Genomic DNA, 22,639 nt, shown 5'->3' with positions numbered 1-22,639 from the left:
CAAATCAGGAATTGCTGCCTTGATATTTGATTGTTGGTACTGTGGCTGCTTTAAGTCTTGGCTGCTGTCCATGTTCCCGATGCCCTTGGTGTTGGGTGGCAGAGGCTGATATTTTTATCTGGGCCCCTAATTTTAGCCTGGCAGCTCTGGAAACATTCAGAGTCCAAACTGCAAATAGTGAGTGGGGACTCTCTGAAGTCATTCGGCTCGTGCCCTTGAGGCGATTGGCCTGTCAGGGAGGGCTGCTGGGTTTTAGCTGGCCTTCAGCTCCCGATGATGAAAGTCTGGACAACGGCTCCAAGCTGAAATAAGATCTTTGAAGAGGTGTTGCAGGATGGGTACAGACAAATACCAGATCTCATGCCAGCTGTAGTTTTCCTGAGTATTTAATGCACCAGGAAAATGTCACATTTACAGGTTAAAGTAAACTGCGTTCAGACAAGTCTTAAAAGAAAGATTAACAGAAATCAACCTCATGTGACGCTGGGCAACCTAGCGCACACCTTGGGCAACATGTGGCTCTTGTCAAGAGTTTATCCCTCGGGACTTTGGTTTAACGCAGTCTTAACTGCTCCATATGCTTCTGCACGGTAGCTTGCCTGAGGTGGCTTTACTAGTACTCACTGTACATCTTGTTCCATCTGGTTGCTCTCTGCTGTATCACAGTACTTATAACTAAAATTTCTCTTTGCAGTTCACACACAGGCTGTCGGAATGACTCCGCTGTGCTCCGTTGCTGGGGAGTGTGGATGTTGGTCGGGTGGGGTTGTGTTTGTGGCAGTTGTGTTTCTGCAGAGCATCAGGTGTCGACATGCAGACGTGAGGGGGCTCAGGAGACGGGGCTGGGAAACGGGCTGCTGTGGGGAGTCGTGCCATGGTTTAAAGACAGAGAAGTTTGCCGCAGCCTTTTAAGCTACTGCATCTGGCAAGTCTGTCATTCATCGTAGTAAAAGTGATGTTAAAAGGATTACTAGGTCTCCATGCACACTGAATTTGTCGTTGTGCAGTTTAAATAAGACTTTATATGGTCTTGTGGTAAAATCAGCCTTTAATGCGTGTCTAATTCCCCACTCTGCAGAGAGCTGGTCCTGTCTGCGATCAGTGACGTGTAGGCTTGACCTCTCAGGCGCCCTTTGAGGGTAATATGCGGGAGGTAACGACCTCTGAGCTTGCAGTGCGTCAGGAGGCGGGAGATTGTCTTCTGCAGGACACGATTTTACCGACTTGGCTCCAGAACCGCCGGTGCAGCGCGTGGTTTAGCTGTCTAATCCCGTTAGCTGTCTTAGGAGGAACTATTTTGATTGTTCCACAAACCTCTTTGCTTTAAGCTCATAAACCCCCTGACTGTGGCGAGGAGGTGTGGGCAGCAGGGTGCCGGCACGGTGCAGGGAGGCCATGTACGTGGTGTGGAGCCAACCTGAGGTCCAAACCCAAAGTGGTGGAGGTGAGCCTGGGTGGGCTCACCTGGAGCTCCCCAGTCACCCCTGGACTGGTGAGCTGGGCTGCCCGAGACCAGCGCGCTCTCCTCATGTTTTACATTTTCCTTTTCCCATCGGGCAGGGTGGGACACCCACAACTCGTAGAGAAGGGTGAATCTTGGGAACTGATGTGTGATTGACGGAGTTTGCAGGTGCCTTGGAAAAAGACGTGATTCTCATCTCAGTTTAATCCATTTATCAACTGTTTAGCCCTGCTGCAGCAGCGATGCTCCTGAATTACAGTGGTGCGAGAGCTCAGACCTGGCAGTACTTTCCTGCCTGACACAGCCACGAACGTTCAGGTCCCTGGTGTATCTATGCACTGAAGCATGCCACAGGGAATTCCAGGTCAGCCTTCCCCGTCCCTGAGGCCATGCTGCAAACCCAGAACCTCCTTAGAGCTGGAACTGGGGGGGACTAGTCAGCTGATGGCTTTTCTTCAGGCCTGAGTTCTCCTTTCATGTTTGCCCATGAAATTTCCATAGGTATCAATGAGGTGTTTGATTGTTCAACCTTGCCAGAAACCAAAGGGCTTGGTTATGGATTAAATGAAGTATTTCTCAAAGGCTGTTTGTAGTTTAGTTTGACTGTGCTCTTTTCCCCGTGAGGAAAAGGTGCTTGATTCAAGACTTGAACAGAGTTTTTGTGCAGGCTCGGTAGGATTCTTCCTCTGCAGTGTGCTGCTGTGTTTTTGACAGAAATAATTGTCAACAAAATGAATTGTGTGTTTATGTATTATGAAAATGTAAGGGTGGACTTCATCTGTGTTCTTACACTTTCAGATTCTGATCTTAACTTGTGTAGCTCTGGGAGGAGCTATGCGTTCGGCACTGGTGTCAGAGAGTGCTTTTTCATTTTCCATAATCGCCTGCTGTTTGTATCAATTATTTTGCTTTTAGCTAGATTTTGCTTTTAGCTAAATTAGTACTTTTAGCATATCGCTGGTGCATCTCCCAGTTTCTGTGCAAGGTGTGTAGCCTGCTCCTACCTCTGCCCATCTCTTCGCTCCTGAGCAGATAAAGAGGGATTTTCTGCCCCAGCCACGGCTGACAGGGACTATTTCCCTTCCCTCCCTGCTGTAGCGTGGTCGGGATCTTTCAGCTGTGGCTGTCTGGAGGGTTTAATGACTAACATGACATAGTCCTGAATGCAGCAGATTCTTACTAACCCCAGGAAAGACTTTTAAATAGGTGAAAGTCCTTTAACGAGCCTGGCAGTGCCCTGGGTATAGCCCTGAAGCTTGGATCCGTTTCCACACCCTCCAGGCTGACCGTGCCATCGTGTCTGTCCCTGCTTCAGTCTTCTTATCTGTGACACCCCTATGATGCTGGAAGCTAACATCATTCTGCACAGTTAGGTGTCTCGGGTGGGTTTGTGAAGGACCCCAGTAAAGCTAGAAGATTTTTCAGCTGTGCATCAGCCGTAGCCTGTTAAGAGGATTGCTGGGGGATGTACAGGGTTGTTTGTTTTTTTAAACAGTTCTGGGCATGCATAGCCAGGGCAGACACAAATCTGTGCCATTAAACCCAGATAACCCCTGAAAGGTACAACCCCACCTCCAACACGGGGCATGTGTCTGTCACCCGTGTAAGACAAATGCCATGTCCTCCCCCCACGCAGCTGGCCCATTTTCGAAGGGAGAAGCTGCTGGAGGAAAGGCCACCCCCCGCTCAGTGCCAGAGCAGCCCCACCAAGGGGGGCTTCATTGGAGGGTGCAGCCACCAGCCTCAGCTGTTCCCTGGGTCCCCCCAGCTGCCCCCCGAGAGGAGCCAGAGGTGTGAGTGAAACCTATGTGCAAATCAGTAAGAGATGGCTTTGAAAATAAATGCAGCTAGAGAGCACTGGTACCATATAAAATATTTATTGATTTTGCAAAACGCATCTGTAATAAAAATAAGAAACCATGCTGTGCATCTTGCACATTTTTATACCAACAAAAGGTATTTTTTCCCCACTGCTGCACAGCAGCAAATATAACCGTTCACTTCTTTCAAGTCTTGCGCTTGCGGTCTCCTTCTTCAGCCAACTCTTCTCTCTTCTTGCTGGAACCACCACCAGGTAGGACAGGACAGCAGAGTCTCTTGTGCTAGGTTGCTCAGCAGGCACCTCTCCAGCCGCGGGGCTCTTAGGAGGCGTGTGGTCTGGTCACCAGGGCCCTCTGCATCCCCGCCACCTTCTTGCTCTTGTCCAAGATCAAATCCTCCTGTTTCTGAGGAAGCATCTGCTCTCGTGTCGGGGCAGGTTTCTTCTCCTCCTCCTCCTCTAGCCTCCCTTGAGAGGTGAAAGGGCTGCACACTGTCTCCACCAGACCAATAACCACACCAAAGAAAGCCAGCACGCTGCCCAGCATGTACAGCTTGACCATTTTCCTGTTGGGCTTCTGGCTAAGCATTTCTTTGGCAAAGGGGATCAGCTCATGCATGGTTTCCATTTTTTTTGCAGATCTGGAAGATGTCAGTTCTGCAAGAGAAGAGAGAGGGAGAAGGACATTAGTTAAATCCATCTGCTTTTCCCTGTAGTGGTCAGAGCCCCCCAGGCAGTGCAAGCTCCCCGCAGACCCCCCAGCCTTGCTTTAAGTGGCGGTTTTTGATTTGTTGCTAGAGGCTCCCTTCAGGAAAACACATCTGCCCGGACAGCGGGGCGATGCGGGGGCTGTAGGAGGGAGATGCCCGGCAGAGCAGCCGGAGCCGGGCTGCGGGATCCAGCCGGGCTCCCCCCGGCATGCCCCCGCACTGCGCACAGCATCCCCCAGCATCCCCCCATGCATCCCTGCGCTACCCGCGCATCCCCCCGCGCATCCCCCCAGCGAACCCCCTTACCCAGCGGCAGCTGCGGGGCGGGGGGCGGTGAGCGCTGCGGGTCGGGTCGGGTGGGCTGAGCTGGGCTGGGCTCCGCTCGGCTCCCCTCGGCAGCTGCTGCCCGGCGCCCGCCGCTGCCGCCTTATATCGGGGCCGGGGCGGGCGGGGCCGGCGGGGGGGCCGGGCCGGGGCGGGCAGGGTGCCCCGAGCACGCCGCCTGCACGGGCCGCCCCACCGCCTTGGCAGCTCCTGCCCTTAATCCGGCCAGGCTGAAAAAAAAAAAAAAAAAAAACAAAAAAAACCCAACTGTTTTTTTTTTTTTTTTTTCCCTTTTACAGAAAAAATCCTGAAGTCTGATTTCACAGCCAGAGATCTTATGTACCGCTTGCAACGCAGCTCCACGGCTGCCTCTGTAAGAAATATTTACTATATTAGTAGGAGCTTTACTGAGCCGGACCTTGGGCGTGAAGGAGAGGGTCTGTGTCCACAGCTGGTAAAATATTCCAGTGTTTGGATTTAGAGCTTGAATTTGTGCAAAGTCCAGTTCAGCAAAACAGGCGTTTTCACCATTCTGGCCTCTCTTGTAGGGAAGTGGGTAAAAAAAAGCCTCAATGGAGCGTAACAAAGGTGTTACCCAGGACAAGGTGTGAAGGCGTGTGTTAAAGGTTTCTATACGTGGTTCAAGGCAAGGGGAACTGCTACAAAGTGGATAGATGCAGCGTGTGGTAGCACCTTGATTTCTTGGAAATAAGAGAATAACTGGAAATTCCTAAATTAGTGAAAGTCACATGCAACGTGTTAAGACCCCATTTTTCACTTTTCCTACACTTGATGCTGAAACTCTGTAACACCCGGTTGTGTCACTCCTTGTGATTTGCCTAAAGGACAGCGTATTTCCTTTTTTGGGCCAAAACAGAAGGCAGCACTGTCACACTTCTTCCCTGGCTTGCTGCCGAAGAGCATTGCATCAATAACATACAGCAGATTACATCATTTGCTTCTGCTGGTGGCACCATCGGTGCACATATACTGCTCTGGCTGCAAGAACCATATACGTTTCAGTGGCTGCTGACCTTAGAGAAGTTGCTAAAGCCACAAGAAGTTGTTGGGGTTTACAGCTTCTGATTTCACAGAGCAGATGAGGGTGTCTGGGCAGATTTCTTACCTGATCCTTATGGCTGAGGTGATGGGAATTGCTCTGGCAGGGCAGTATATAGAAATTACAATACGGTGTGGGTTCATGTGGTAGCAGCGCCTCCAAGGAGCTGTTGGTATACATGGAGAGGTAAAGCTCAGAGGGAGCCTTTGCTAAAGATACCGTAAAGGAGGCTCCTGCCTGGTGGCTCCCCAGGCTGGATCTCCTGGGGGGGCACCCAAGGGTGCTGGGAAACCCTGGCGAGGTGCAGCCCGAAGGGTGGGCAGGCAGCCCCCAGAGCAAGCTGGAGCTGAAGGGGGCTTGTACTTGAACAGGAAAGGGATAAAGGGAGGTTCTCTCACTCCCTGCCCGCAGCACATTGACAGGAGGGATGGTAGCACAGGGAATGGGGGTTTGATGCCCCTGAGCTGGGTTTTATCTTGGCCTCGCCCAGGAGAAACCTCTCTGTGACGTGCGCAACTTGTGATGTGAATGACTGGTGCTATGTTTCCCCTTCCTGCCCCCATGGTGTCACTGGTGCCGCAGCTGGCAGGTCTGTGTGCGTGGCACAGCTGAGGCTGAGCACCAGATTTGTCTCCGAGTGTGGGAAAGGGGCAGAAGAGAGCTCTGAACAATGTGGGAACTACTGGAGTGTGTGTTAGTTACCCAGGTCCCTTCTTTCTTTTGTGGAGGTTTTGAACACCTTCCTTTTGGAAAAACTGCCCTACGAGATGATACTGGCCAAATTCTGCCCTAAAATCATTGAACTGGCTCATACGGTTTGGACCAGATGATCTTTAAGGTCCCTTCCAACCCAACGCATTCTCTGATTCTATAATTAAGCCAGACTTTAGGCTGGTTTTGTGTTGGGGTCACAATTGAAAACTCTCGTTGGCAATCCTCCGGGTGAGGATGGTGCTGTTTTCCTCCCCTCCCGCCCTCCCTGGGCTGCTGTGGGCATTAATGCCCCGCACGATGCTGGGCTCACGGGCCACGGGAGCCTGGGCAGCAGCCTGCCCACCTCTAAGGGACGTGGTGCTTGAATTTCTTGGGGTGGGTTTGGTTTTTCTTTTCCTTGCTGAGCTGTGCCGTGGGCATGGTGGAGCAGTGAGTCACCCCTCGCTCCTCACATCCTGCACGTCCGAGGGAGGCCGGAGGTTTTCCCCGCCGCCGCAGCACCCACCGGGCGGGTGGGCGTTCACAGCAGAGCGCTCCAAGGAAACTCTGCCGGGGAAAACTTGGTAGTTTTTTTTTTTATGCAAGTTTTGAATGTGCTTAGGAAATTGTATTGCAAGACTGGCTATAAAAGTTGCTAAAGAGTTGTCTGTCCCTCCTCAGTGTCTGTTTTTTTTTCTTTAAATAAAAGGTCCTTATCTTCTCTGCCAACTTGGCAGCAAAGGTTGCAGCTGATTCCTGCGTTCAAGCTATGTTTTTCTTTTCTGCAATGCTTTGAAAAATGACCGTTGGAGAAAAGATAGCTGGAGGAGACAGCAATTAGACAGGGAAAGTTCAAGGTCACCGTACCTGCAGCCAGGGCTGGCTGCGTTGGGGAGGCTGCCAGCTCCTGGGGGTGTGAGGTGTGAGATGTGCTCCCTCCTTCGCCCCGCGAGCGCTGGGGGCTGCTCAGGCCCCCCACAAACCCCAGCACCCTCTGTGTCTGTGCAGTACGCAATCCCAGAAACAAAGGTCAGTGGGAAGGGTTGGAATCATGACATTTTGCCTAAAAAAAAGGAGGGTTTTTGAGGCAGAATTTTCTTTGCCTCCTAAACCTTACATTTGAAAGCGTCTTTTCCAGCCCGAGGGCTCGGCAGGGCACTTTTCACTCACTACATGTAGGTGGAGAGGTCTGCGCAATCCGAAGTACTAAGAGCTGGAGCAGTAGGGAGAGCACAGAGCCCAGGATAATTTTGAGGGTTAACCAAGCAGCTGATAATCATCTGTGGCAAATGCCTCTTATAGCAGCACTTGGATTGGGTTGATTTAATTAAATAATATTTAATTCAATTTTGTTTTAAATTTGAGTAACAAAGTCTGCGCAAACTCTTTGTGTGGACATTTAAATTGGATTAAGAGTGGATAAAAGGATTAATGATTAACACTAAATTAGACTAATTTTAGCTGTTCCTAATCTTATTTAGGAGTCTGCACAAGGAGGTTGTCAGGTTTAATTGCAACTTTGATTAAACCAGGCTTTATAGCTGGGAAAACTGCATGAGTTTAACGTCATCTGGAAGAAGAGCTCTGCCTGAATTTGCAAAGCAGCGTAAGCATCTGAGGCTTAACCTGAATATTGCCGTCCGGGGGAAGGCCGGGACGTGTGAGGGCTCAGGGAGATGATGCTCCTCAGCCTGGCTCCGCTTACCCATTTGCACGTGCCGAGCTCGGCTGGTGCCCGGTGCGTGGTGCTGTAGCCACCAGCTTGGGTAAAGCTGCCTTGAAATTGCTGTGGAGGGTGGAGGCGAAGCCGTGCTGCGGCCACTGCTGCTCCGGGGCAGCTCTGCCCGCAGGAACCCAAATTTAACTCTCCTGCTGGCACGGCTCATTTTGCACGGTGATAACCTTGGTGATGCTCCCGGGAATGGGGGCACTGGGAGCCAGAGCTCTGCCTTTGCTGCGTGTGGACGTGCTGGAGGAGAGGAGTGATGAGTGTTTCCAGCTCTGCAGAAGGGCTGGAGAGGGGTTGGATCTGGGGGGGTGAGCCGTGGGGCTTGCAGGTGGCTCAGCTCTGGTGTCAGCTGTGTCCCTTGGCCGGCACACAGCTCGGTGCTGGCAGCGGGGCAGGGGCAGCTGCCCCTCTGGGCAGGGGTATGGCAGGCGCTGGGCATGCTGCGGGTGCGTGTCGGTGTCCCGGGGGGAGAGCAGCTGCCAGAGGGGCTGGGAGGTGTTGGACGGGAAACGACCATGGCGTAAGGACCAGCCCTTGCTGCCAGAGCATCCCCATACGAAACTCCATGACATCTTGGGGACAGTTGCTCTGCTCAGGCATGAGTGTACTTTAGGCATTACCTCCCCAAAACACTGGGGTGAAACAGGGATGTAAAAATAAAAGGAAGCCCCAAAGGCCAGCGAGCCATGTTAAGGGTCTGTCCCTATTAAAAATTAATAAAATGAGAAAACTTTTGGTTTTATTACACTGCTGGTTTCCACTGTACTGAAGCACTGTGTGCCTGCTGGGTGTGGGCACAGAAGAGCCCGTGGACTGCTACGGGCATGGAATAAGGACGGGTAAGTGCAGAGTGTGTGACAGCCACGTGGCTCAGCCACGGTGACCTGGCCGATCTGTGGCTGTGCTCTGCCGTGGCATCTCGAGGAGCGATAGCTGCCTCTTGGAGAGGAATAGCTGCAGGGACTTTGGTGCTTAGCACCTAATATTGCCCCTGTTTCACGCGGCTTTGTGTGGGTGCTCTTCCAGCTGACCTGCTGTAGGCCTGGCCATGTTCTCTTGTCTGAAACCAAATCCTGAATCCAAATATTTTATTTTCATTTGATGTCATTCCCCTTAGAGAAGGACATTCACGTATAACTAAGTGCTTTTGTGCAAGGAGTGAACCTGGAGGCCCATCCTGACCTAGCTGGGAGCCCAGCCCCATGCCGAGGGGCACCTTGGCCTTGAGGGCTGCCAGAGGTCCCTGCCCACCAGCTCGGGCTGTGGCTCTGGGTTTTGTGGAGTTGGGGGATAGAACTTGAGACAAAATGCTGAGGTGACCTCTACCTGTTGGTAACATTTCCCAAAATGTGGCAGAGCATCGCCTCGGCAGGAGCACTGCTGAGGTTGTTTCATGTTCCACATGTCTGTGCATGGGCAAGGGTCGGGTGCTGACGGACTTTGTCCGTGACAAGCGTGAGCTCTGCAGCGTGGTCTGGGACATGGGGCTGTGCTCGCCTGCTCCAGCCCACTGTCCTGCCCGGGAAGGGGAGAAAAGATGGGGCAAAACACTTGTATTTACCCCAGCAGGATCAAACCCTGTGCACGAGTCCCTTGTTTCAATTCCAACAGGTTCCAGGAGGAACAAGCTGGCAACCAGGAGCAGAAAATGGCGTGGCCTCCATTTCAGTCACCACTCGTAGTGTCAAGGAGGGTAGTGGCTTAAAGGGGGCTCATAAATACCCCATTAGTTTAAACTTTCTGCCATTGATGGTTGCAGGGGGAGGCAGGGTTGCTGTGCCCGAGGGGCACGCTGGCTGGCAGCATGGACATGTGGGAGCAGTGGGAGCATGGACACCTCCTCCCTGCTCCATCACCATGGCCTGGAAAAGCCGAAATCCTCCAGATCGCAGCCAGACACTTTCCAAACGGCATATTTTCTCCTTTAGAAAATGGGGATGTGACAAAAATAAAGATGTTCCCCTGCAGGGATAATTTTGTCAAAGCTCCCGGTGGAAAGCAGGCAGGCTTCCCAGCGTGCTGCCCCTGCCAACTTTGCTGCCCGTATCGGTATGTGCCTGGGAGGGCTGTGCTGCAGGAGGGGGGCGGCCACGGACCCACCAGGGCCCTGCGCTGACCCGGTGTGCACTGGGCATGTGAAACTCCACTGGGTGTGGAAAAGTCTGACTTAAGGGTAAATAGTACCGCCTTTTCTTTAGCTTTAATTCACAGCTGGTGCGTCACTTGTGCAGGAGAGCTAGTCCTGCCTTTCCCGGGATTTGGGGCAATTGCTGTGCCCAGATCAGCTGCCCTCTGGCATTTGGCCACTCGCAGCCAGTATGTAGCAGGTCCCACGCTGCTGTTGTGGGTAGGGCTGGCCACCTCGCAGGCAGCGCACAGCCCGTGTCCCCAACCTGCCTGTGGCCGGCACTGGGGACGTGCCGGCGTGTGGCCGCAAAGGGAGGCAGCAGCCGACGTAGGCTGAGTCAGAGCGGCACTGCCTGCTGGACCAGCTCCCAGCGTGGCTTGAATTTAAACCTAAACTAGGTCAGATGGATTTCGGTTCAAAGTTTTATTTGCTTTCAGAGCAGGTGTAGGGTTTTCAGGCCATGAATTGGAAATGCTTTTGAAAGAAAACAAGACAATTAGCAAAGACAGTGTTTTAAATCATCTGCATATGCTGGAATGAGGAGGTGGTTTGCCTGGTGGGTTTTAATTAAAATGGGAAATTAAAAGGTTAGGTGGAGGAAACATTGTTTTGTTACTGAAATCAGCAGAGTCGTCAAAGTTACAACATGGGACAGCATTTCTTACCCCTGACAAAACCTTCCCAAGTTTACCTTTTCCCATGCAGCTCCCGTGCTTCCAGCTCCAGGTCTCATAACTCCCTCCAGCCTTTTGCCGCAAACGTTTGCATGTGTCTGACAAGGTGCACATGGGCTGTACTGGGTCTAATGATGGAGAGTGTTTGGGGTTTCATCCCAGCTCCGGGAAGGCAGGGACAGGAACTCTGGAGTCTGCCCTCCCTTGTGTCGAGATCTAGCTCCACATCACTAAGCAAATCGCCCCTCTGCAGCTGCCCATATAGCAAATGTGCTTTTGGGAATTGTGGTTTGGGCATTTATTAATCCTTCAATGAAAAATGCAACAGCAGCATTAAGTATTGTTTAATGTTGATATGCTCAAGCTATAAAATGATACTCAATTAGCATCTTTTTTCCTTAATGGAGGTTTTGTGTTTCAAGAGATTAAGTGTTCTTGCATGCAGTGCTCTGCCCCTGACTTCCAGTTACCTTTGTGTTCCTCTGAAGTCCAGAGAGATGTTAAAAACTAATTGAACACGATCATTCCAGACTGGTCAGTGCTGACTAACTGCTGTCATACCTCAACAACTGAATCAAAAGCTACTGAACTCAAACGGTGTCCTTGGAAAAGCTCCCAAAGGAGTAAAGTCCTCATGCGCCTTTAATCCGAGCAGAAAGCAAGAGGCACATCAGAGGAAGTAAAACAAAGCCACTCATGCAGGAGTCACATCCTTTTCAACTTTGGCTGCCACCGCCTGAGCGCATTCGTTACCGAGTTCACTCTGGTGCAGTACCCGGGAGCTGCCCGAGGATAACGAACCCGTGGTGCCTCCTTCCCTCCCTCCCTCCGCCGAGGCTCATCCCGCCCCAACACCAAAGTCGGAGCCTAGAAAGAGTGCGGGGAATCTGACCACACGTGGCAGCGGGGCTCTGGCTGCCCGGCCAGCTGAGGACCCTAATTATAAAAGCAGAGGCTTGGCAGGTATTAGCCATTGCAGAATGTGAGCTTGTGACACTGAGTGACACACGTGTCCCCAGCTGGCAGGGCTGTGCTGCACCCTCCCTCATTTTTAGGGGGAGATTAGCTTTTAAACAGCTGGCTGTGATGCATTTCTGTTCTCAATGCATCTCTGTGACCTCTTTCCACCTGAAACTTAAAACGATCCCAGCAGCATCTTTTTTGGTTGCTACCAGTGCAGAAGGGATGTCAGCTCACTGCTGGCACTAAGATCTTCTGATGCCAGCCCATTGCCACCAGTGCAGGATCGCAAGATGTGGAGCTTTTCTGCCTGTGATGAGCACCGCTGGGATAGGATAGAGAAGCTGCTTAGCGGATCACAGACACGCACCACAGAGCAGGAGCTCAAATTATCCTGACCACATGAACGTCACCGGCTGCGAGGAGGCGGCAGCTCTGTGACTGTGCGGTGGGGAGCGGGAGCTCCTCAGGATCTGATCACACATCTCATCCTGGAGAAGATGCTTCCAGCAGTGTCGCCTAACGCCATGTTAGGGCAGGGCATGTCCCATGACTCAGAGCACAATTTCCTGCAGGAACTAGTTTTATTTGTTTTCTAGGGAATGTCTTACCCAGCCCTCTGAGGCCTGTGGGCTCTGACACAGCTCATCGGAGAGTGGTGCAGCTGTAGGCTAAACTGGAAAGGCATTGGAAGTCCTGAGAGCATCTTTCTTCTCCATCCCGCTGATCACAGAGTATTGCTCCAACATTTTTTTTTGGTTTTGGTAGTGCATTTTTACCATTATGTCTCCTCTGTATGTAGCTGGCCCTGCTGTCTCGATGTGTCTCGGTCTGTAACGCATCTTCACTCCCTGGTACTGAGGACGACACTGTCATCTGTGCGTGGTAAAGTGGGCAGCATACAGCCTGGAGCAGCGTTTGAGCCTCCCGAGTCCCGTCAGGGGCACGGGCTGTGTCTGGGGTCCCCTGCACCCAGCCACACTGTCTCTGAGCACCCAGCTGATCACAGCTGCTTCTTTTCTTTTGTGCTTTTATTGATTTGCAGTAGATGTGCTGTAAATGAGACTATTCCTTGCTTTTGTTGTTTGGACTTGCAGAGCCTGAAATTCCAGATGATGGTTTTACCTTGCTTTGGCAAGTCACTGGGGGCAGGCTGGAGGAGGAAAGGATGGATCAAGGTATTTTGGATAATTCTTTCAAACAGGTTGTGGTTGAGGTAGGATTTTCCGATCCTACCCTTATTTGTGTGGCAGAATTGCAGTGTCTCATGCTTTACAGTAATTTGGGGTGGAGTATCAGCATTTCAGAGTGTATTAATGCTCAGCATTGCTGGCTCTGGCAGGATCGATAGGTGGCATTTACAGTCTTTCCAAGAGCAGCTTCAGCCTCCCAGTTTGACTACCAGTGCTGTGGGGTATGGCTTTACACCAGGCACCCAGCAAGTGGACATTTAGCTGAGGCTTGCAAGAGTGCCACGTCCAGCATCACCGGCAGTTTTGCAGAAACCCAGACCTTCCTCTCCTTTGACTTCTCCAGCATGGTCACTCCAGCAGAGAGAGTTTGATGTGATTTCTGGCAGAGCCTGGGGTAGTCTCAGGGTTTAACCCCAGGCAGCAACTAGGACTACGCAGCCGCTCGCTCGCTCCCCGCCTCATCCCCTGAAGGGGAGGGAGAAGAGGGAGAAAAGGAGAGGGGAAAAAACCTAAAACTCGTGGGCTGAGATAAAGACAGTTTAATAGAACAGTAATGGAAGAGGAAAATAATAATGATGGTAAAAAAATATACAAAATAAAGTGATACAATACAAGTTGCTCTCACCACCTGGTGATCAGTTGGCCAGCCTGTCCCAAGCAGTGATCGTGGGTTCCTGCCCCCGTGGCCAGCCCCCATTTATGTACTGAGCATGATGTCTATGGTAGGGAATATTCCTTTGGCCAGCTTGTCCTGTCTCTGCTCCTGCTCAGCTTCTGTGGGAAGCTGAGAAAGTCCTTGACTAATGTAAACATCACTTAGCAACCACTAAAATGATACGTGTTATCAGCACTATTATCGTACTAAATCTGGAACACAGCAGCTACTGGAATTAACTCTCTCCCAGCAGAAACTGGGACAGGTAGGTGTTAGCACTGCACCGCACGAGGTTCCACTGGTGATGGATTTGCCCGCGCAGGGCTCTGCTCGTGGCCAACCTGCAGGAATGGTGTCAGCAGCTCGTGGCATGTCTCATCTCTCACTTTCTCTGTAAAACGTTCCAGTGTTTCTTCCCTCTTCCTTTTTGCTGCCAGCTGAGATGGGGAGGAGGCATCTTCGTTGCAGGAGGAGGAATGTGGTGTTACTGCATTGCTGAGCAGTAACAGGGTAGGGGCAGGCACACCCAGCGCTGCGGGCACGCCTCGGCGCAGGCGGAAGCCGAGCCAATCTTTCACATACTGTAGCCTTAGGGACAATATTTTTTTTCCCCCAGCCCTGTGTATACTCTTTCTCTGAGCTCCTGATCCTCAGCTTGCACGCGCCCGTGTCGCTCAGCGTGGGGACGGGGAGGTAGGTAGCACACACAGCAAAGCCACGGGAGCAGAGATCCGGAGTCGTCTGACGTGGTCTGCTGAGCCCCTGGCCAGTATGGGGGAGGATGTGATTTTGGGGTCATTTCAGTAAAGTAAATGGAAAAGGTCTGATGTGAGTTTTTCTGAGGATGAAAACCCATGTTTTAGCTGAAACGCAGCACATGAGCCATGCCCGGGAGCCCTGGGGGGGGGGGGGGGGGCTGCAGCCTGCTGAGCTTCACTCACAGCTACATTCACCCAACAACTGGCACTTTAAACAGATTTGTTAAAAATTCGTTACTTTGCTGGCACAGCAAAAAAAATAAACTTATGGTACTGTTTCCATTAATACTCAGGTAAAGGAACAGTGGCCACTGAAACGTGTCATGTGCAGGAGAGCTCTGAATTAGGTCCGAAGTAGGGGAGAAGGGCTCCTCATCAGCTGGGCATGCAGCTAGGTACCCAAACAAGAATTATATTTCTAAAAAATTTGACTTTTTGACTGTTTTCACAGCTGGTGAATTCACAGGATTGCATTTTGTAGATAATCCTCAAGCTCATTTTAGGTAATTTTGTGTCTTGAGGAATTCCAGTGCTGCAGCCAGGAGCGGGGCTGTGCAACCGAGTCTGCCTGTAAAGCCCAGTCACTGCGCTCGAGGTCGCCTTGGGGCTGAAGTCTGATATGTGAATACGCAGTGTCATTATAACTCACGTGGATATCCTCAATTAGGCTTTAAATGGTCAAGTTGAGGTGCTGATAGCGGCTGCCTTGTCATTGTGGTGCCAAGCAGGATATGCAAAACCTGTCTGAGAGGGTGGCTAAATACTGGTCCATTGCCCAGCCGTGCAGTGGCTCTGGAGGGAGCTGGTTTCAGTCTGGCTCAGTGATGTCCTGGCAGTGGCCACGCGAGCCCTGGGTGGGGTTACCTGCAGATGGGCTTTTGCTTGCTGGTTACCTGCAGAGCAGCTGGTTCACGCTGCCGTCATCCTCGTCCGAAGTGATTTATGTTTGCGGCCGTATGCCCTGTCTAGGAGCTGTCATGAGTTATACGGTAACTGGGTGTGTATGTCTGAAGATCCCTGAATCACTCCCTTTATCGTTACTGCACCCACAGGCACCTTCTCTCCCAGGTGAGGCAGATGCCTGTTAAAAGCTGGGAGAGGAGAGAGCCGGCGCGCAGAGGGCTCCTGCAGTCGCAGATTGACTGCTGGGTGGTACGGAGGGAGAAAGCCGTCGCTGTGAGCCAGGGACGCCACGGGGACCGGGGACGGTGCTCCCACCCACGCAGGGAAGAGGGCAGGTGAGGTTTCTGTCAGCTCTGCCTCCCCTGGGCTGTCCTGCAGGGCTTTCCCGCAGAGACCCTGCAGGAGACATGTATTTTACAGCGATTTTTTGTGGGTTTCTTCTTTTCATAGAACAAGACTTTGGGCTATCGCGTGTGGTGACGAGTTTTGATCTGGAGTCGGTTCTGGAAACACAGGGCAAAGGGTGGGACTGGAGAACAAAAAGTGCTGCGTGGGGGGGAAGAGGTGACTGGGGGGGTGTACGGGGGGTGTGGGTGTACACGCTCCTTAGGGCATCGTTCCTGGCCGTGCATTGCGACCTGGCATCGGCGCTGGCTCCCTGCCCGCCACAGATCGTGCTGCTGGGGCTGTGGCTTCTCAGTGCGCCCGGGGAGCCGGGCAGTCAGAGGTTACAGCTCTGCTGAGAGCAAGGTGCCATGCTGGTACCTGTGGTTCACCTCAGCAATTACACAACGATCCAAAGATAGTGTTGGGGAAGAGGGCAATCTCATATACACTTTAGGAGAATCTTGTGCATGCTTCATGAGAAGCTGGGATTCTTTGTACATTAAAAACAAATACAATCTGAGCATCTGATTTTCCTCTGAGTTATTCTTGATTTTTCACTTGTGTTATTCTGTTGTAGATCAATTAGAATTATCTCCCTGTAAACTGAGAAAGAATGTGAAGGACCTGGACTGAGCTTTAGACTGGAATTTTCTGGTCATTTTAGCTCATGCTGCAAATTCTTTCCTAGGTGTGTCCTTGGTGGTATGGAGTCTCGCTGCCAGCTTTGGCCATGGGCATTATTTGTCCTCCTGGGTAAGGCTCTCCATACAGTGTTTCTAAAAGGATATGGGGGAAGCTGACTAACTAGAAAAGTTGCTAACGTAAGCTCCGTGTTAGTAGCGGTGTTGTGGCAGCAGCCGGGAGACTGGTATTTGATAACAGTGCTGGTGTGTGGCAAAAGGCTGGTGTCTGTCCTGAGCAGCCGGCTGTAGGGCTGGCTGTGTGGGCAAACAGGGGGCAGCTAACGGGGCTGTTCAGGATGATGGGCAGGGAACTGAGCATCCCTGCAGCCCAAACACTGGGGACGTGGCAAAGAAGAGTTTCGGAAATATCTGTTAGTACAAAGCACTTAATAAAAATAAAGGTAGTTCAGGGGGAAAATACCTTGATCCTCGTGGCATATGCATTGTGTAGGCCAGTAGTTGGTCTATTGTAGAAAACAGAAGTCACGTTGGCTGATGTCTGTGTGCCACCATGACACAACCCTGAGTCCTGTTTTCCTGCTGTTCCAGCTGCCCCGTGGATGGTGGGTGCACAGCAAACCTGCTCTGAGGGAGCCTGCTACCCCGCTGCCGGAGACCTGCTGCTGGGACAAGCCCACCACCTGAGAGCATCCTCCACCTGCGGCCTCACCAAGCCTGAGATGTACTGCACACCCCACGGAGAGGTAGGTTCACCTCCGCGCTGCTAAACCTCACGTAGGGATGCTAATGCCTTAACCCATCCTATTCTTCCTACCCTTGTGCAGGGATGTGTTTAACCTATTGCAGGTATTTATGCCCCTTCCAACCATGCTGGGTCATTGCACCATCTGTGGTGTCCTCTCAAGCCCCATGGTCAAGAAGAAGAGCTGAGCACGAACGCAGCGGCAGGGAAAGGCAGCAAAGCTCTGGTGTGAAGCACTGGAGGCAAAACGGAAGCTTTTGCGTCCAAAATATCCCAAGTCTTCCTATCCTCCGACTTTTTAGTTATAAACTAAACTCATATTTCACTTGTCAAAAATGGGAACATTTCAGGTCTTTCACAAAGACTTGGAAAAGCTTCTGAGCCAAACAACTGTTTTCAATTACACTGGTTGTGCGGAGGCAGATCATGCCTGGGAGGATAACGTTTCAGCCAGCTGTGTATTCCCAGGCTCCAAAGCCGCCACCAAACCAGAGTAAGAGTTTAAGGATAAGTCTGCCTCAGCACAGAGCAGAAAGCTACAGGGGTGATGTCCCTGATGTGAGCACTTCCTAAAGCCTTTCTCTGTCGCTCTGGCAATGTTAACCCAGTAACTGCTGTGGAGGAGCTTGAAAGAGAGTGGGTTCAATGCAGGACAGGCAAAAAGGGGCTTGGAAGAGATGCTGGAGGGGAAAGGAAATGGCAGACCTCCAGTGAGGTGGTGTTTTCTGCAGTGAAATCCAGCTCGAGTGAGTCAGCGTTCTGCTCTTAATTCCCCTTCAAGTTGAAGGCCAAGATGTGGCAGTAAGCGCGTGGGTTACAGGGCCGGTGTTCTCGCTGGGCTGGAGAGATTTTCGCCCCTCTGTGGGCTCAGGGATGGCTGGGAGCTGCTGGTTGGTGTGGAACTGGGGCAGCTCCCTGGCCTGGATGGGCATATGAGGATCACATCCTCCTGGATCTGGGCTGGCTGCAGCCTCTGTCCTTTGCCAGGGCGTTTGCCAGGCTGACACTTGCGGTCAGGCATTTCCTCCGTTCAGGCTCCCACTCACTTCTCTGGGAGCTGTTTGCTCACCTCCCCGGCAAAGCCTTGCTGCATCTCACAGGTGCTGTGGCCCATGGACAGGAAAAAAGCAAGCAGTTATTTCTGCTCTGACTTAATTTTGTTTTTCTTCCCAATTTGTTTTATACTTGAGGAAAACCGTACATAAACGTACCTCTGAAATCTTCACTTAACATTGACCTTTGACAGTGACTTTTCCTTGAAGAGGGGGCTTGTGCTCTAGGAAACGAGTGTCTGCAAAACTTTGATTGAGCTGGGTGTCCTAATACCAGCTGGAGTGGGCGAGTTATTCTCTTTGCCTGTCCTTGAGAGATCACTCTGAAGGGCCTTCAGTTGTGATCATCTGCATCATTTGTAATCTTTGAAGTGGAGACCGGGCGTCTCTCTGATGGCTGTGATGTACCTGAGCAGAAATGATCCGTTCGGTCCAGAATTAGTGAGCCGAGGTCTTGTGGCGGCGCTGCGGAGGAAGGCAGAGAGCAAGATTGCAGCAGTCTCTCCTAGTCTTTCAAGTCCCTAAACTATTCAGTTCTCATGTTCCTTATACCTTGCCTTACAAGTACCAGGGTTAAAATGGGTATGGAACAATTAACACTGATAGTTAAGTTGGATTCTCCAACTCTAGCTTTGGGACGTATTTGTGATCGTTTCCTTTACTGAAATGAGAGATGCATTGTTCCTGCTAGCAAATTCCTCAAAGACCCTTATTTCTGTTCTGAGGCTGTAATGGCTGATGGGGGTGTTGAGTATACCAGCTCCTGTCTTTGCAGGAGAAATCCCTATGCGTTGAGCATTTCCTAATTTTTTCCTCCCTTTTTCTACTTCCCTAATTTAAGCAAAATTAATCCCCTGAACTCAATTTTCCTATTCCCTTCCCATAAAAAGTAAGCACATATAATTTATTGACTCTTAGGACCTTTTTTTTGTGTTACAAGTCTTGCTCTTGTTTTGTTGCCAAATGGGTACAAATTTGGAGTCGGTTTTGCAATCTCAGCAGAGGGCATGGGATGAGGGGTTGCTCTTGCTGGCAGCTGGCGGGCGCAGGCTGTCTGGCCCCGCCACCAGCCCATGCTGGCCCCAGGGTCCTCTTTTGCAATTCTGGTGGGTCACTCACCGTGGGCATGGATTTCAGCCTCTGCTCCATTGTCTGCTCCGGCTCCAAATCCCTCTAACCTTTATACTTTGCACAGCTGATTGCTCCATTCCTTGGCTGTAGGCTCAGTCTAGTGAAATCCAAGAGGGACACTCAGCATTGCCATTTATAGCGCAGGGGACTGCGGCGACGATTAGAAAAGTGATGGGGGGTGGAAACCAGGCAGACCAATGGTCTGGCTTGGAAACCACTTAGCGCTTGGGAAATGGCTGTTGGAGTCAGCAGGGAAAGGAAAAGCAAGAGGGAAACTGAAAATAAAATAGAAAAATAAGTGAGCCTGGATTTGAAGTCATAAAGGCGCTGATGTGTATGGAAAGACTCTCATTGACCGAGGTGTGATTCACGTTAACTCATCTCTTTATTTAAATGCTAAATGTAGCGCTTTGGTAGGAATATGGAGCAGCTCACACTGCCTAGCTTTAGCCAAGGGAAGGCACGGTGTGGCTTTCACGCGGATTAGCAGGTTCCCAGTCCCTGGCCTGGCCTGGCCTGGCCCTCCCGAGTGACAGCACGAGGGCTGTGCATGCCTTCGGCTCTTTGCTTTGCTGCTGGTACCCCTGCCGTGGCATGTTCGCGTCCAGCAGGATTAGTGCTTCTCTGGAGGGAGAGCATTTCTTTCCTCTGGGCTTGTGCAATGCTTTCAGCTTAGACATATTCAGAACTAGAAAATAGCTACAGACTTTTCTGGATGTTTTATTAATTTTGAAGAGTACCCAAAGCACCCTGCACATTGCCGTAAAAGCTTTTGCCACAGAACAGGCAAGCGAGGAGCGAAGCTGGGTGTCCTTGTGCTCGTGTTGCTGCTCTTGTTTCCTGCGTCCTACAGCGGAGCAGTCTGTGTGTGTGGTGACTATGTGGGTCCTCACGCCCCGACCCTAGGAGACTTTGCATGTTAAAATGTTGTTTGCATAAGGTCAAGGACCAAGATTTTCTGCCTTCTCTCACCTGCCTTTCATGGGTACTTGGTGGATATGAGGAAAGAAGGGTGGGATGTCACCTTTATCATAGAATCATAGAACCATAGGGTTGGAAGGGCCCTCTGGAGATCGTCCCGTCCAACCCCCGGCCAGAGCAGGGTCACCTTAGAGCAAGTCGCACAGGAATGCGTCCAGGCGGGTTTTGAGTGTCTCCAGAGACAGAGACTCCCCCACCTCTCTGGGCAGCCTGTGCCAGGGCTCTGCCACCCTCAAAGTAAAGAAGTTCCTCCTCATGTTCATGTGGAACTTCCTATGCTCAAGTTTGTGCTCATCACCCCTTGTGGTGACATGGGGTCATCCAGGTAGGAATCAAGACAAGGGGTACTGGAGAAGCCTAATCCCTAAATGAGTTAGTGGGGGGGGAGTGTGAGCCGTGGAGCAGGAGAGCTCCTGGCCTGGCAGAGGATTCCTGCTCCTGCTGATGGATGGTCGCAGCTGCCTGGCAAGGCTTGGTCTGTAGCATCTCTCCCTGTGGTGTCTCAGCACTGAGTCGTCTTTGGCTGCTTCCAAAAATACAGGCCAATGTCTGTGAAAGGGAATATGTGCAAGACTAATGCTTCTGGCTGCCTTATTGCTACCGTCTGATGGTTACATCTGCTTGCCCACCTGCGTGAGTCGGTCAGGGAGCTCAGTACTGATCCAAAACATGCTGCCTGCCGGGTGCTTCAGCGGGCCCCAGACTTGTTGGAACAGGGGAGAGCATGCTGAAAAGCCACTGTGCCTCCCAGCTCATTTGCTTTCCAGACCCACGTCATCTGTCAAACTCAGGTTTTCTGCACAGAAAAACGCATCCACAAACTCGTGAAATAATTGTGGTTGGATGGGACTGCGGGAGATCCAACCCGCTGCTCAAAGCAGGGCTTCTAGTTTTGGGTATTACTTCATCATGTCAGGGGTTTGCATTGAATAATCTGTATTCCCGACCTGTTGAAGGTAATACGGCAACCAGGCAACCACGAGTTGCTGCTCTGTGCTTATCTCATCTTATTCTGGCATTCAGACACACCCTGCTCTTTCCTGCAGGGATATGTCCCTGCCTGCAGTGAATGTGCAGAAGAAAAAGCCTATTTCCCATTATTTGTTTTTCTCCTCCTTCTCCATTCTCTGTGTCTTTTTTTTTTTTGCCTCATGACTGCAAACTGACACATATGCTGGGAGACACCACGTCATTCCCGCGCAGACAAGTTGCAGAGGCGAGAGGACCCCAGCGATGCGTGCGGGCTGTGGAGATAAGCTGGTGCAGGATGGGTTTGCAGACTGTCATCCTGGCAGATTTTAAATGAAGTTTTGCTGAGGGGCGATGATGATGTGAGAACAGACTGGGGGAGGAAAACAGGCACCCACGTGCTTGCTTTTAAGCAAGAGAAATGAACTTGATTTCCTTAAACCCCATGCCCAGGATGTTTGTCCAGCTGGTGTCTGCACCCCCATCTCTGCTGTCACCTCTGAATTTGGGGGTGACTGGTAAAACCAAGCTGCAGGTCAGAGCCCTCTAGTTGGGTTTTGAGCAGAACCTCAGAGCTTGCTTTCCAGTGTCTCTTCTGTCTGCTCAAGCAAAGATGTGCCGTTGGGTGTTACGGCTAAGAGATGTATCTGTGCTTCAAAATTGAAGCACAGTCCGGTTTAGCAAATGGCAATTTGCTCACTGAGAAGTTTAACCACACCGACATCCCCATGGGTAACGTCTACCCCATTTTCCTATGGAAAATGTACAGAGTACTTCAGAGACAAGAGGAGCCCTGCTCTGTGAGCCTGGCGTAGCGGTGTCCTACAGCTGGCGTTAACAGGGAATGAAACTGGGTTGGAATAGGGAATTGCATAACTCAGCTTTAACAGGTGCCCTTGTTCCTAAAGTGATTTATTCTTGCTGCCCACCCTATTTCTTAATAAACCTCAATGTCTCTGTATACATATAACTTCCCACTGCTTTCTAGATTGTCCCCAAATAAACTTGGAACAGTAATTACTGTCCCTATACAATATTAATTGTGCAAGACCACACAAGGCTCCTGTATGGGAGGCCGCGTGCCAGGAGCCCGACTGACACAGTACCCCTCACCGACACGGGGCTGGGTTAAGCGCAGGACCACCGTGGCCTCTGCAGCTACGAGAGATCTTCATTTCATGACTGGAGAGAAGCAGCTTCCCATTTTTGCTGATGAATAAGTTCAGTTTATTTTGGGTTGTGCACCTGTGCCAGGAGGTTTTATTTCAGGGGCTCTCTACTCATATTAAAATGGCAGCTAGAGCTACTTAAAATACTTTGGTCTGAGTCCATCAGCTTAAAATCATTTGTGGTTTTCTGCCCCTGCATGAGCGGGGAAGCATGGGAGGCCGGTCAGGAACTGATTCACAAGGTCAGAGCAGGAGGAGAGCCACAGAAACCCGCCGCAGAGCTGCGGAGAGCGCGGGCGAGGGCTGTCTCTGCACCCCTGTCCCTGCACGCACCGCCCACAAGTGTCCCAGGTGCGGGATGCAGTATATGGGCAATTTTTACAACACCTGGTTGTTCTTCTACATAGGTTTTCATGATTATTTTTTTTTTCCACTCTACCATTTATTTGTAAGACATGGATCTGTTCATTCTCAACACGCTAGCTTTCCCCCAAGA

The 22,639-nt window shown here is 51.2% G+C and overlaps 2 protein-coding genes across 5 annotated transcripts in view; one reads left to right on the top strand and one right to left on the bottom strand.

Moving 5' to 3' along the window:
* The window catches only part of LAMB3 (laminin subunit beta 3), a 69,412-nt gene that overhangs the window by 27,845 nt on the left and 18,928 nt on the right, over positions 1 to 22,639 (top strand). For 2 of the 4 annotated variants that reach the window (XM_074564755.1, XM_074564754.1), the window contains exons 1-4: positions 12,636 to 12,737; positions 15,218 to 15,403; positions 16,144 to 16,208; positions 16,688 to 16,842. In XM_074564755.1, coding sequence (XP_074420856.1) covers positions 15,243 to 15,403; positions 16,144 to 16,208; positions 16,688 to 16,842 — 381 coding nt within the window. In that variant the 5' untranslated portion in view covers positions 12,636 to 12,737; positions 15,218 to 15,242. Of the gene's footprint in view, positions 1 to 12,635; positions 12,738 to 15,217; positions 15,404 to 16,143; positions 16,209 to 16,687; positions 16,843 to 20,135; positions 20,331 to 22,639 lie in introns of those variants that run through there. The other 2 variants (XM_074564756.1, XM_074564757.1) reach the window with 2 other exon arrangements.
* On the bottom strand, positions 3,324 to 4,411 carry G0S2 (G0/G1 switch 2). Its single transcript, XM_074564165.1, has 2 exons — positions 4,298 to 4,411; positions 3,324 to 3,938 (listed from the first exon to the last, which is right to left on the bottom strand). The coding sequence occupies exon 2, from the start codon at positions 3,907 to 3,909 to the stop codon at positions 3,604 to 3,606; it is 306 nt and encodes a 101-aa protein (XP_074420266.1). The 5' UTR covers positions 3,910 to 3,938; positions 4,298 to 4,411; the 3' UTR covers positions 3,324 to 3,603.

Source organism: Larus michahellis, chromosome 21 (assembly GCF_964199755.1).
Source record: "Larus michahellis chromosome 21, bLarMic1.1, whole genome shotgun sequence".
Classification (NCBI taxonomy): Eukaryota; Metazoa; Chordata; class Aves; order Charadriiformes; family Laridae; genus Larus; species Larus michahellis.
This window is presented reverse-complemented; position numbering and strand designations above follow the sequence as displayed.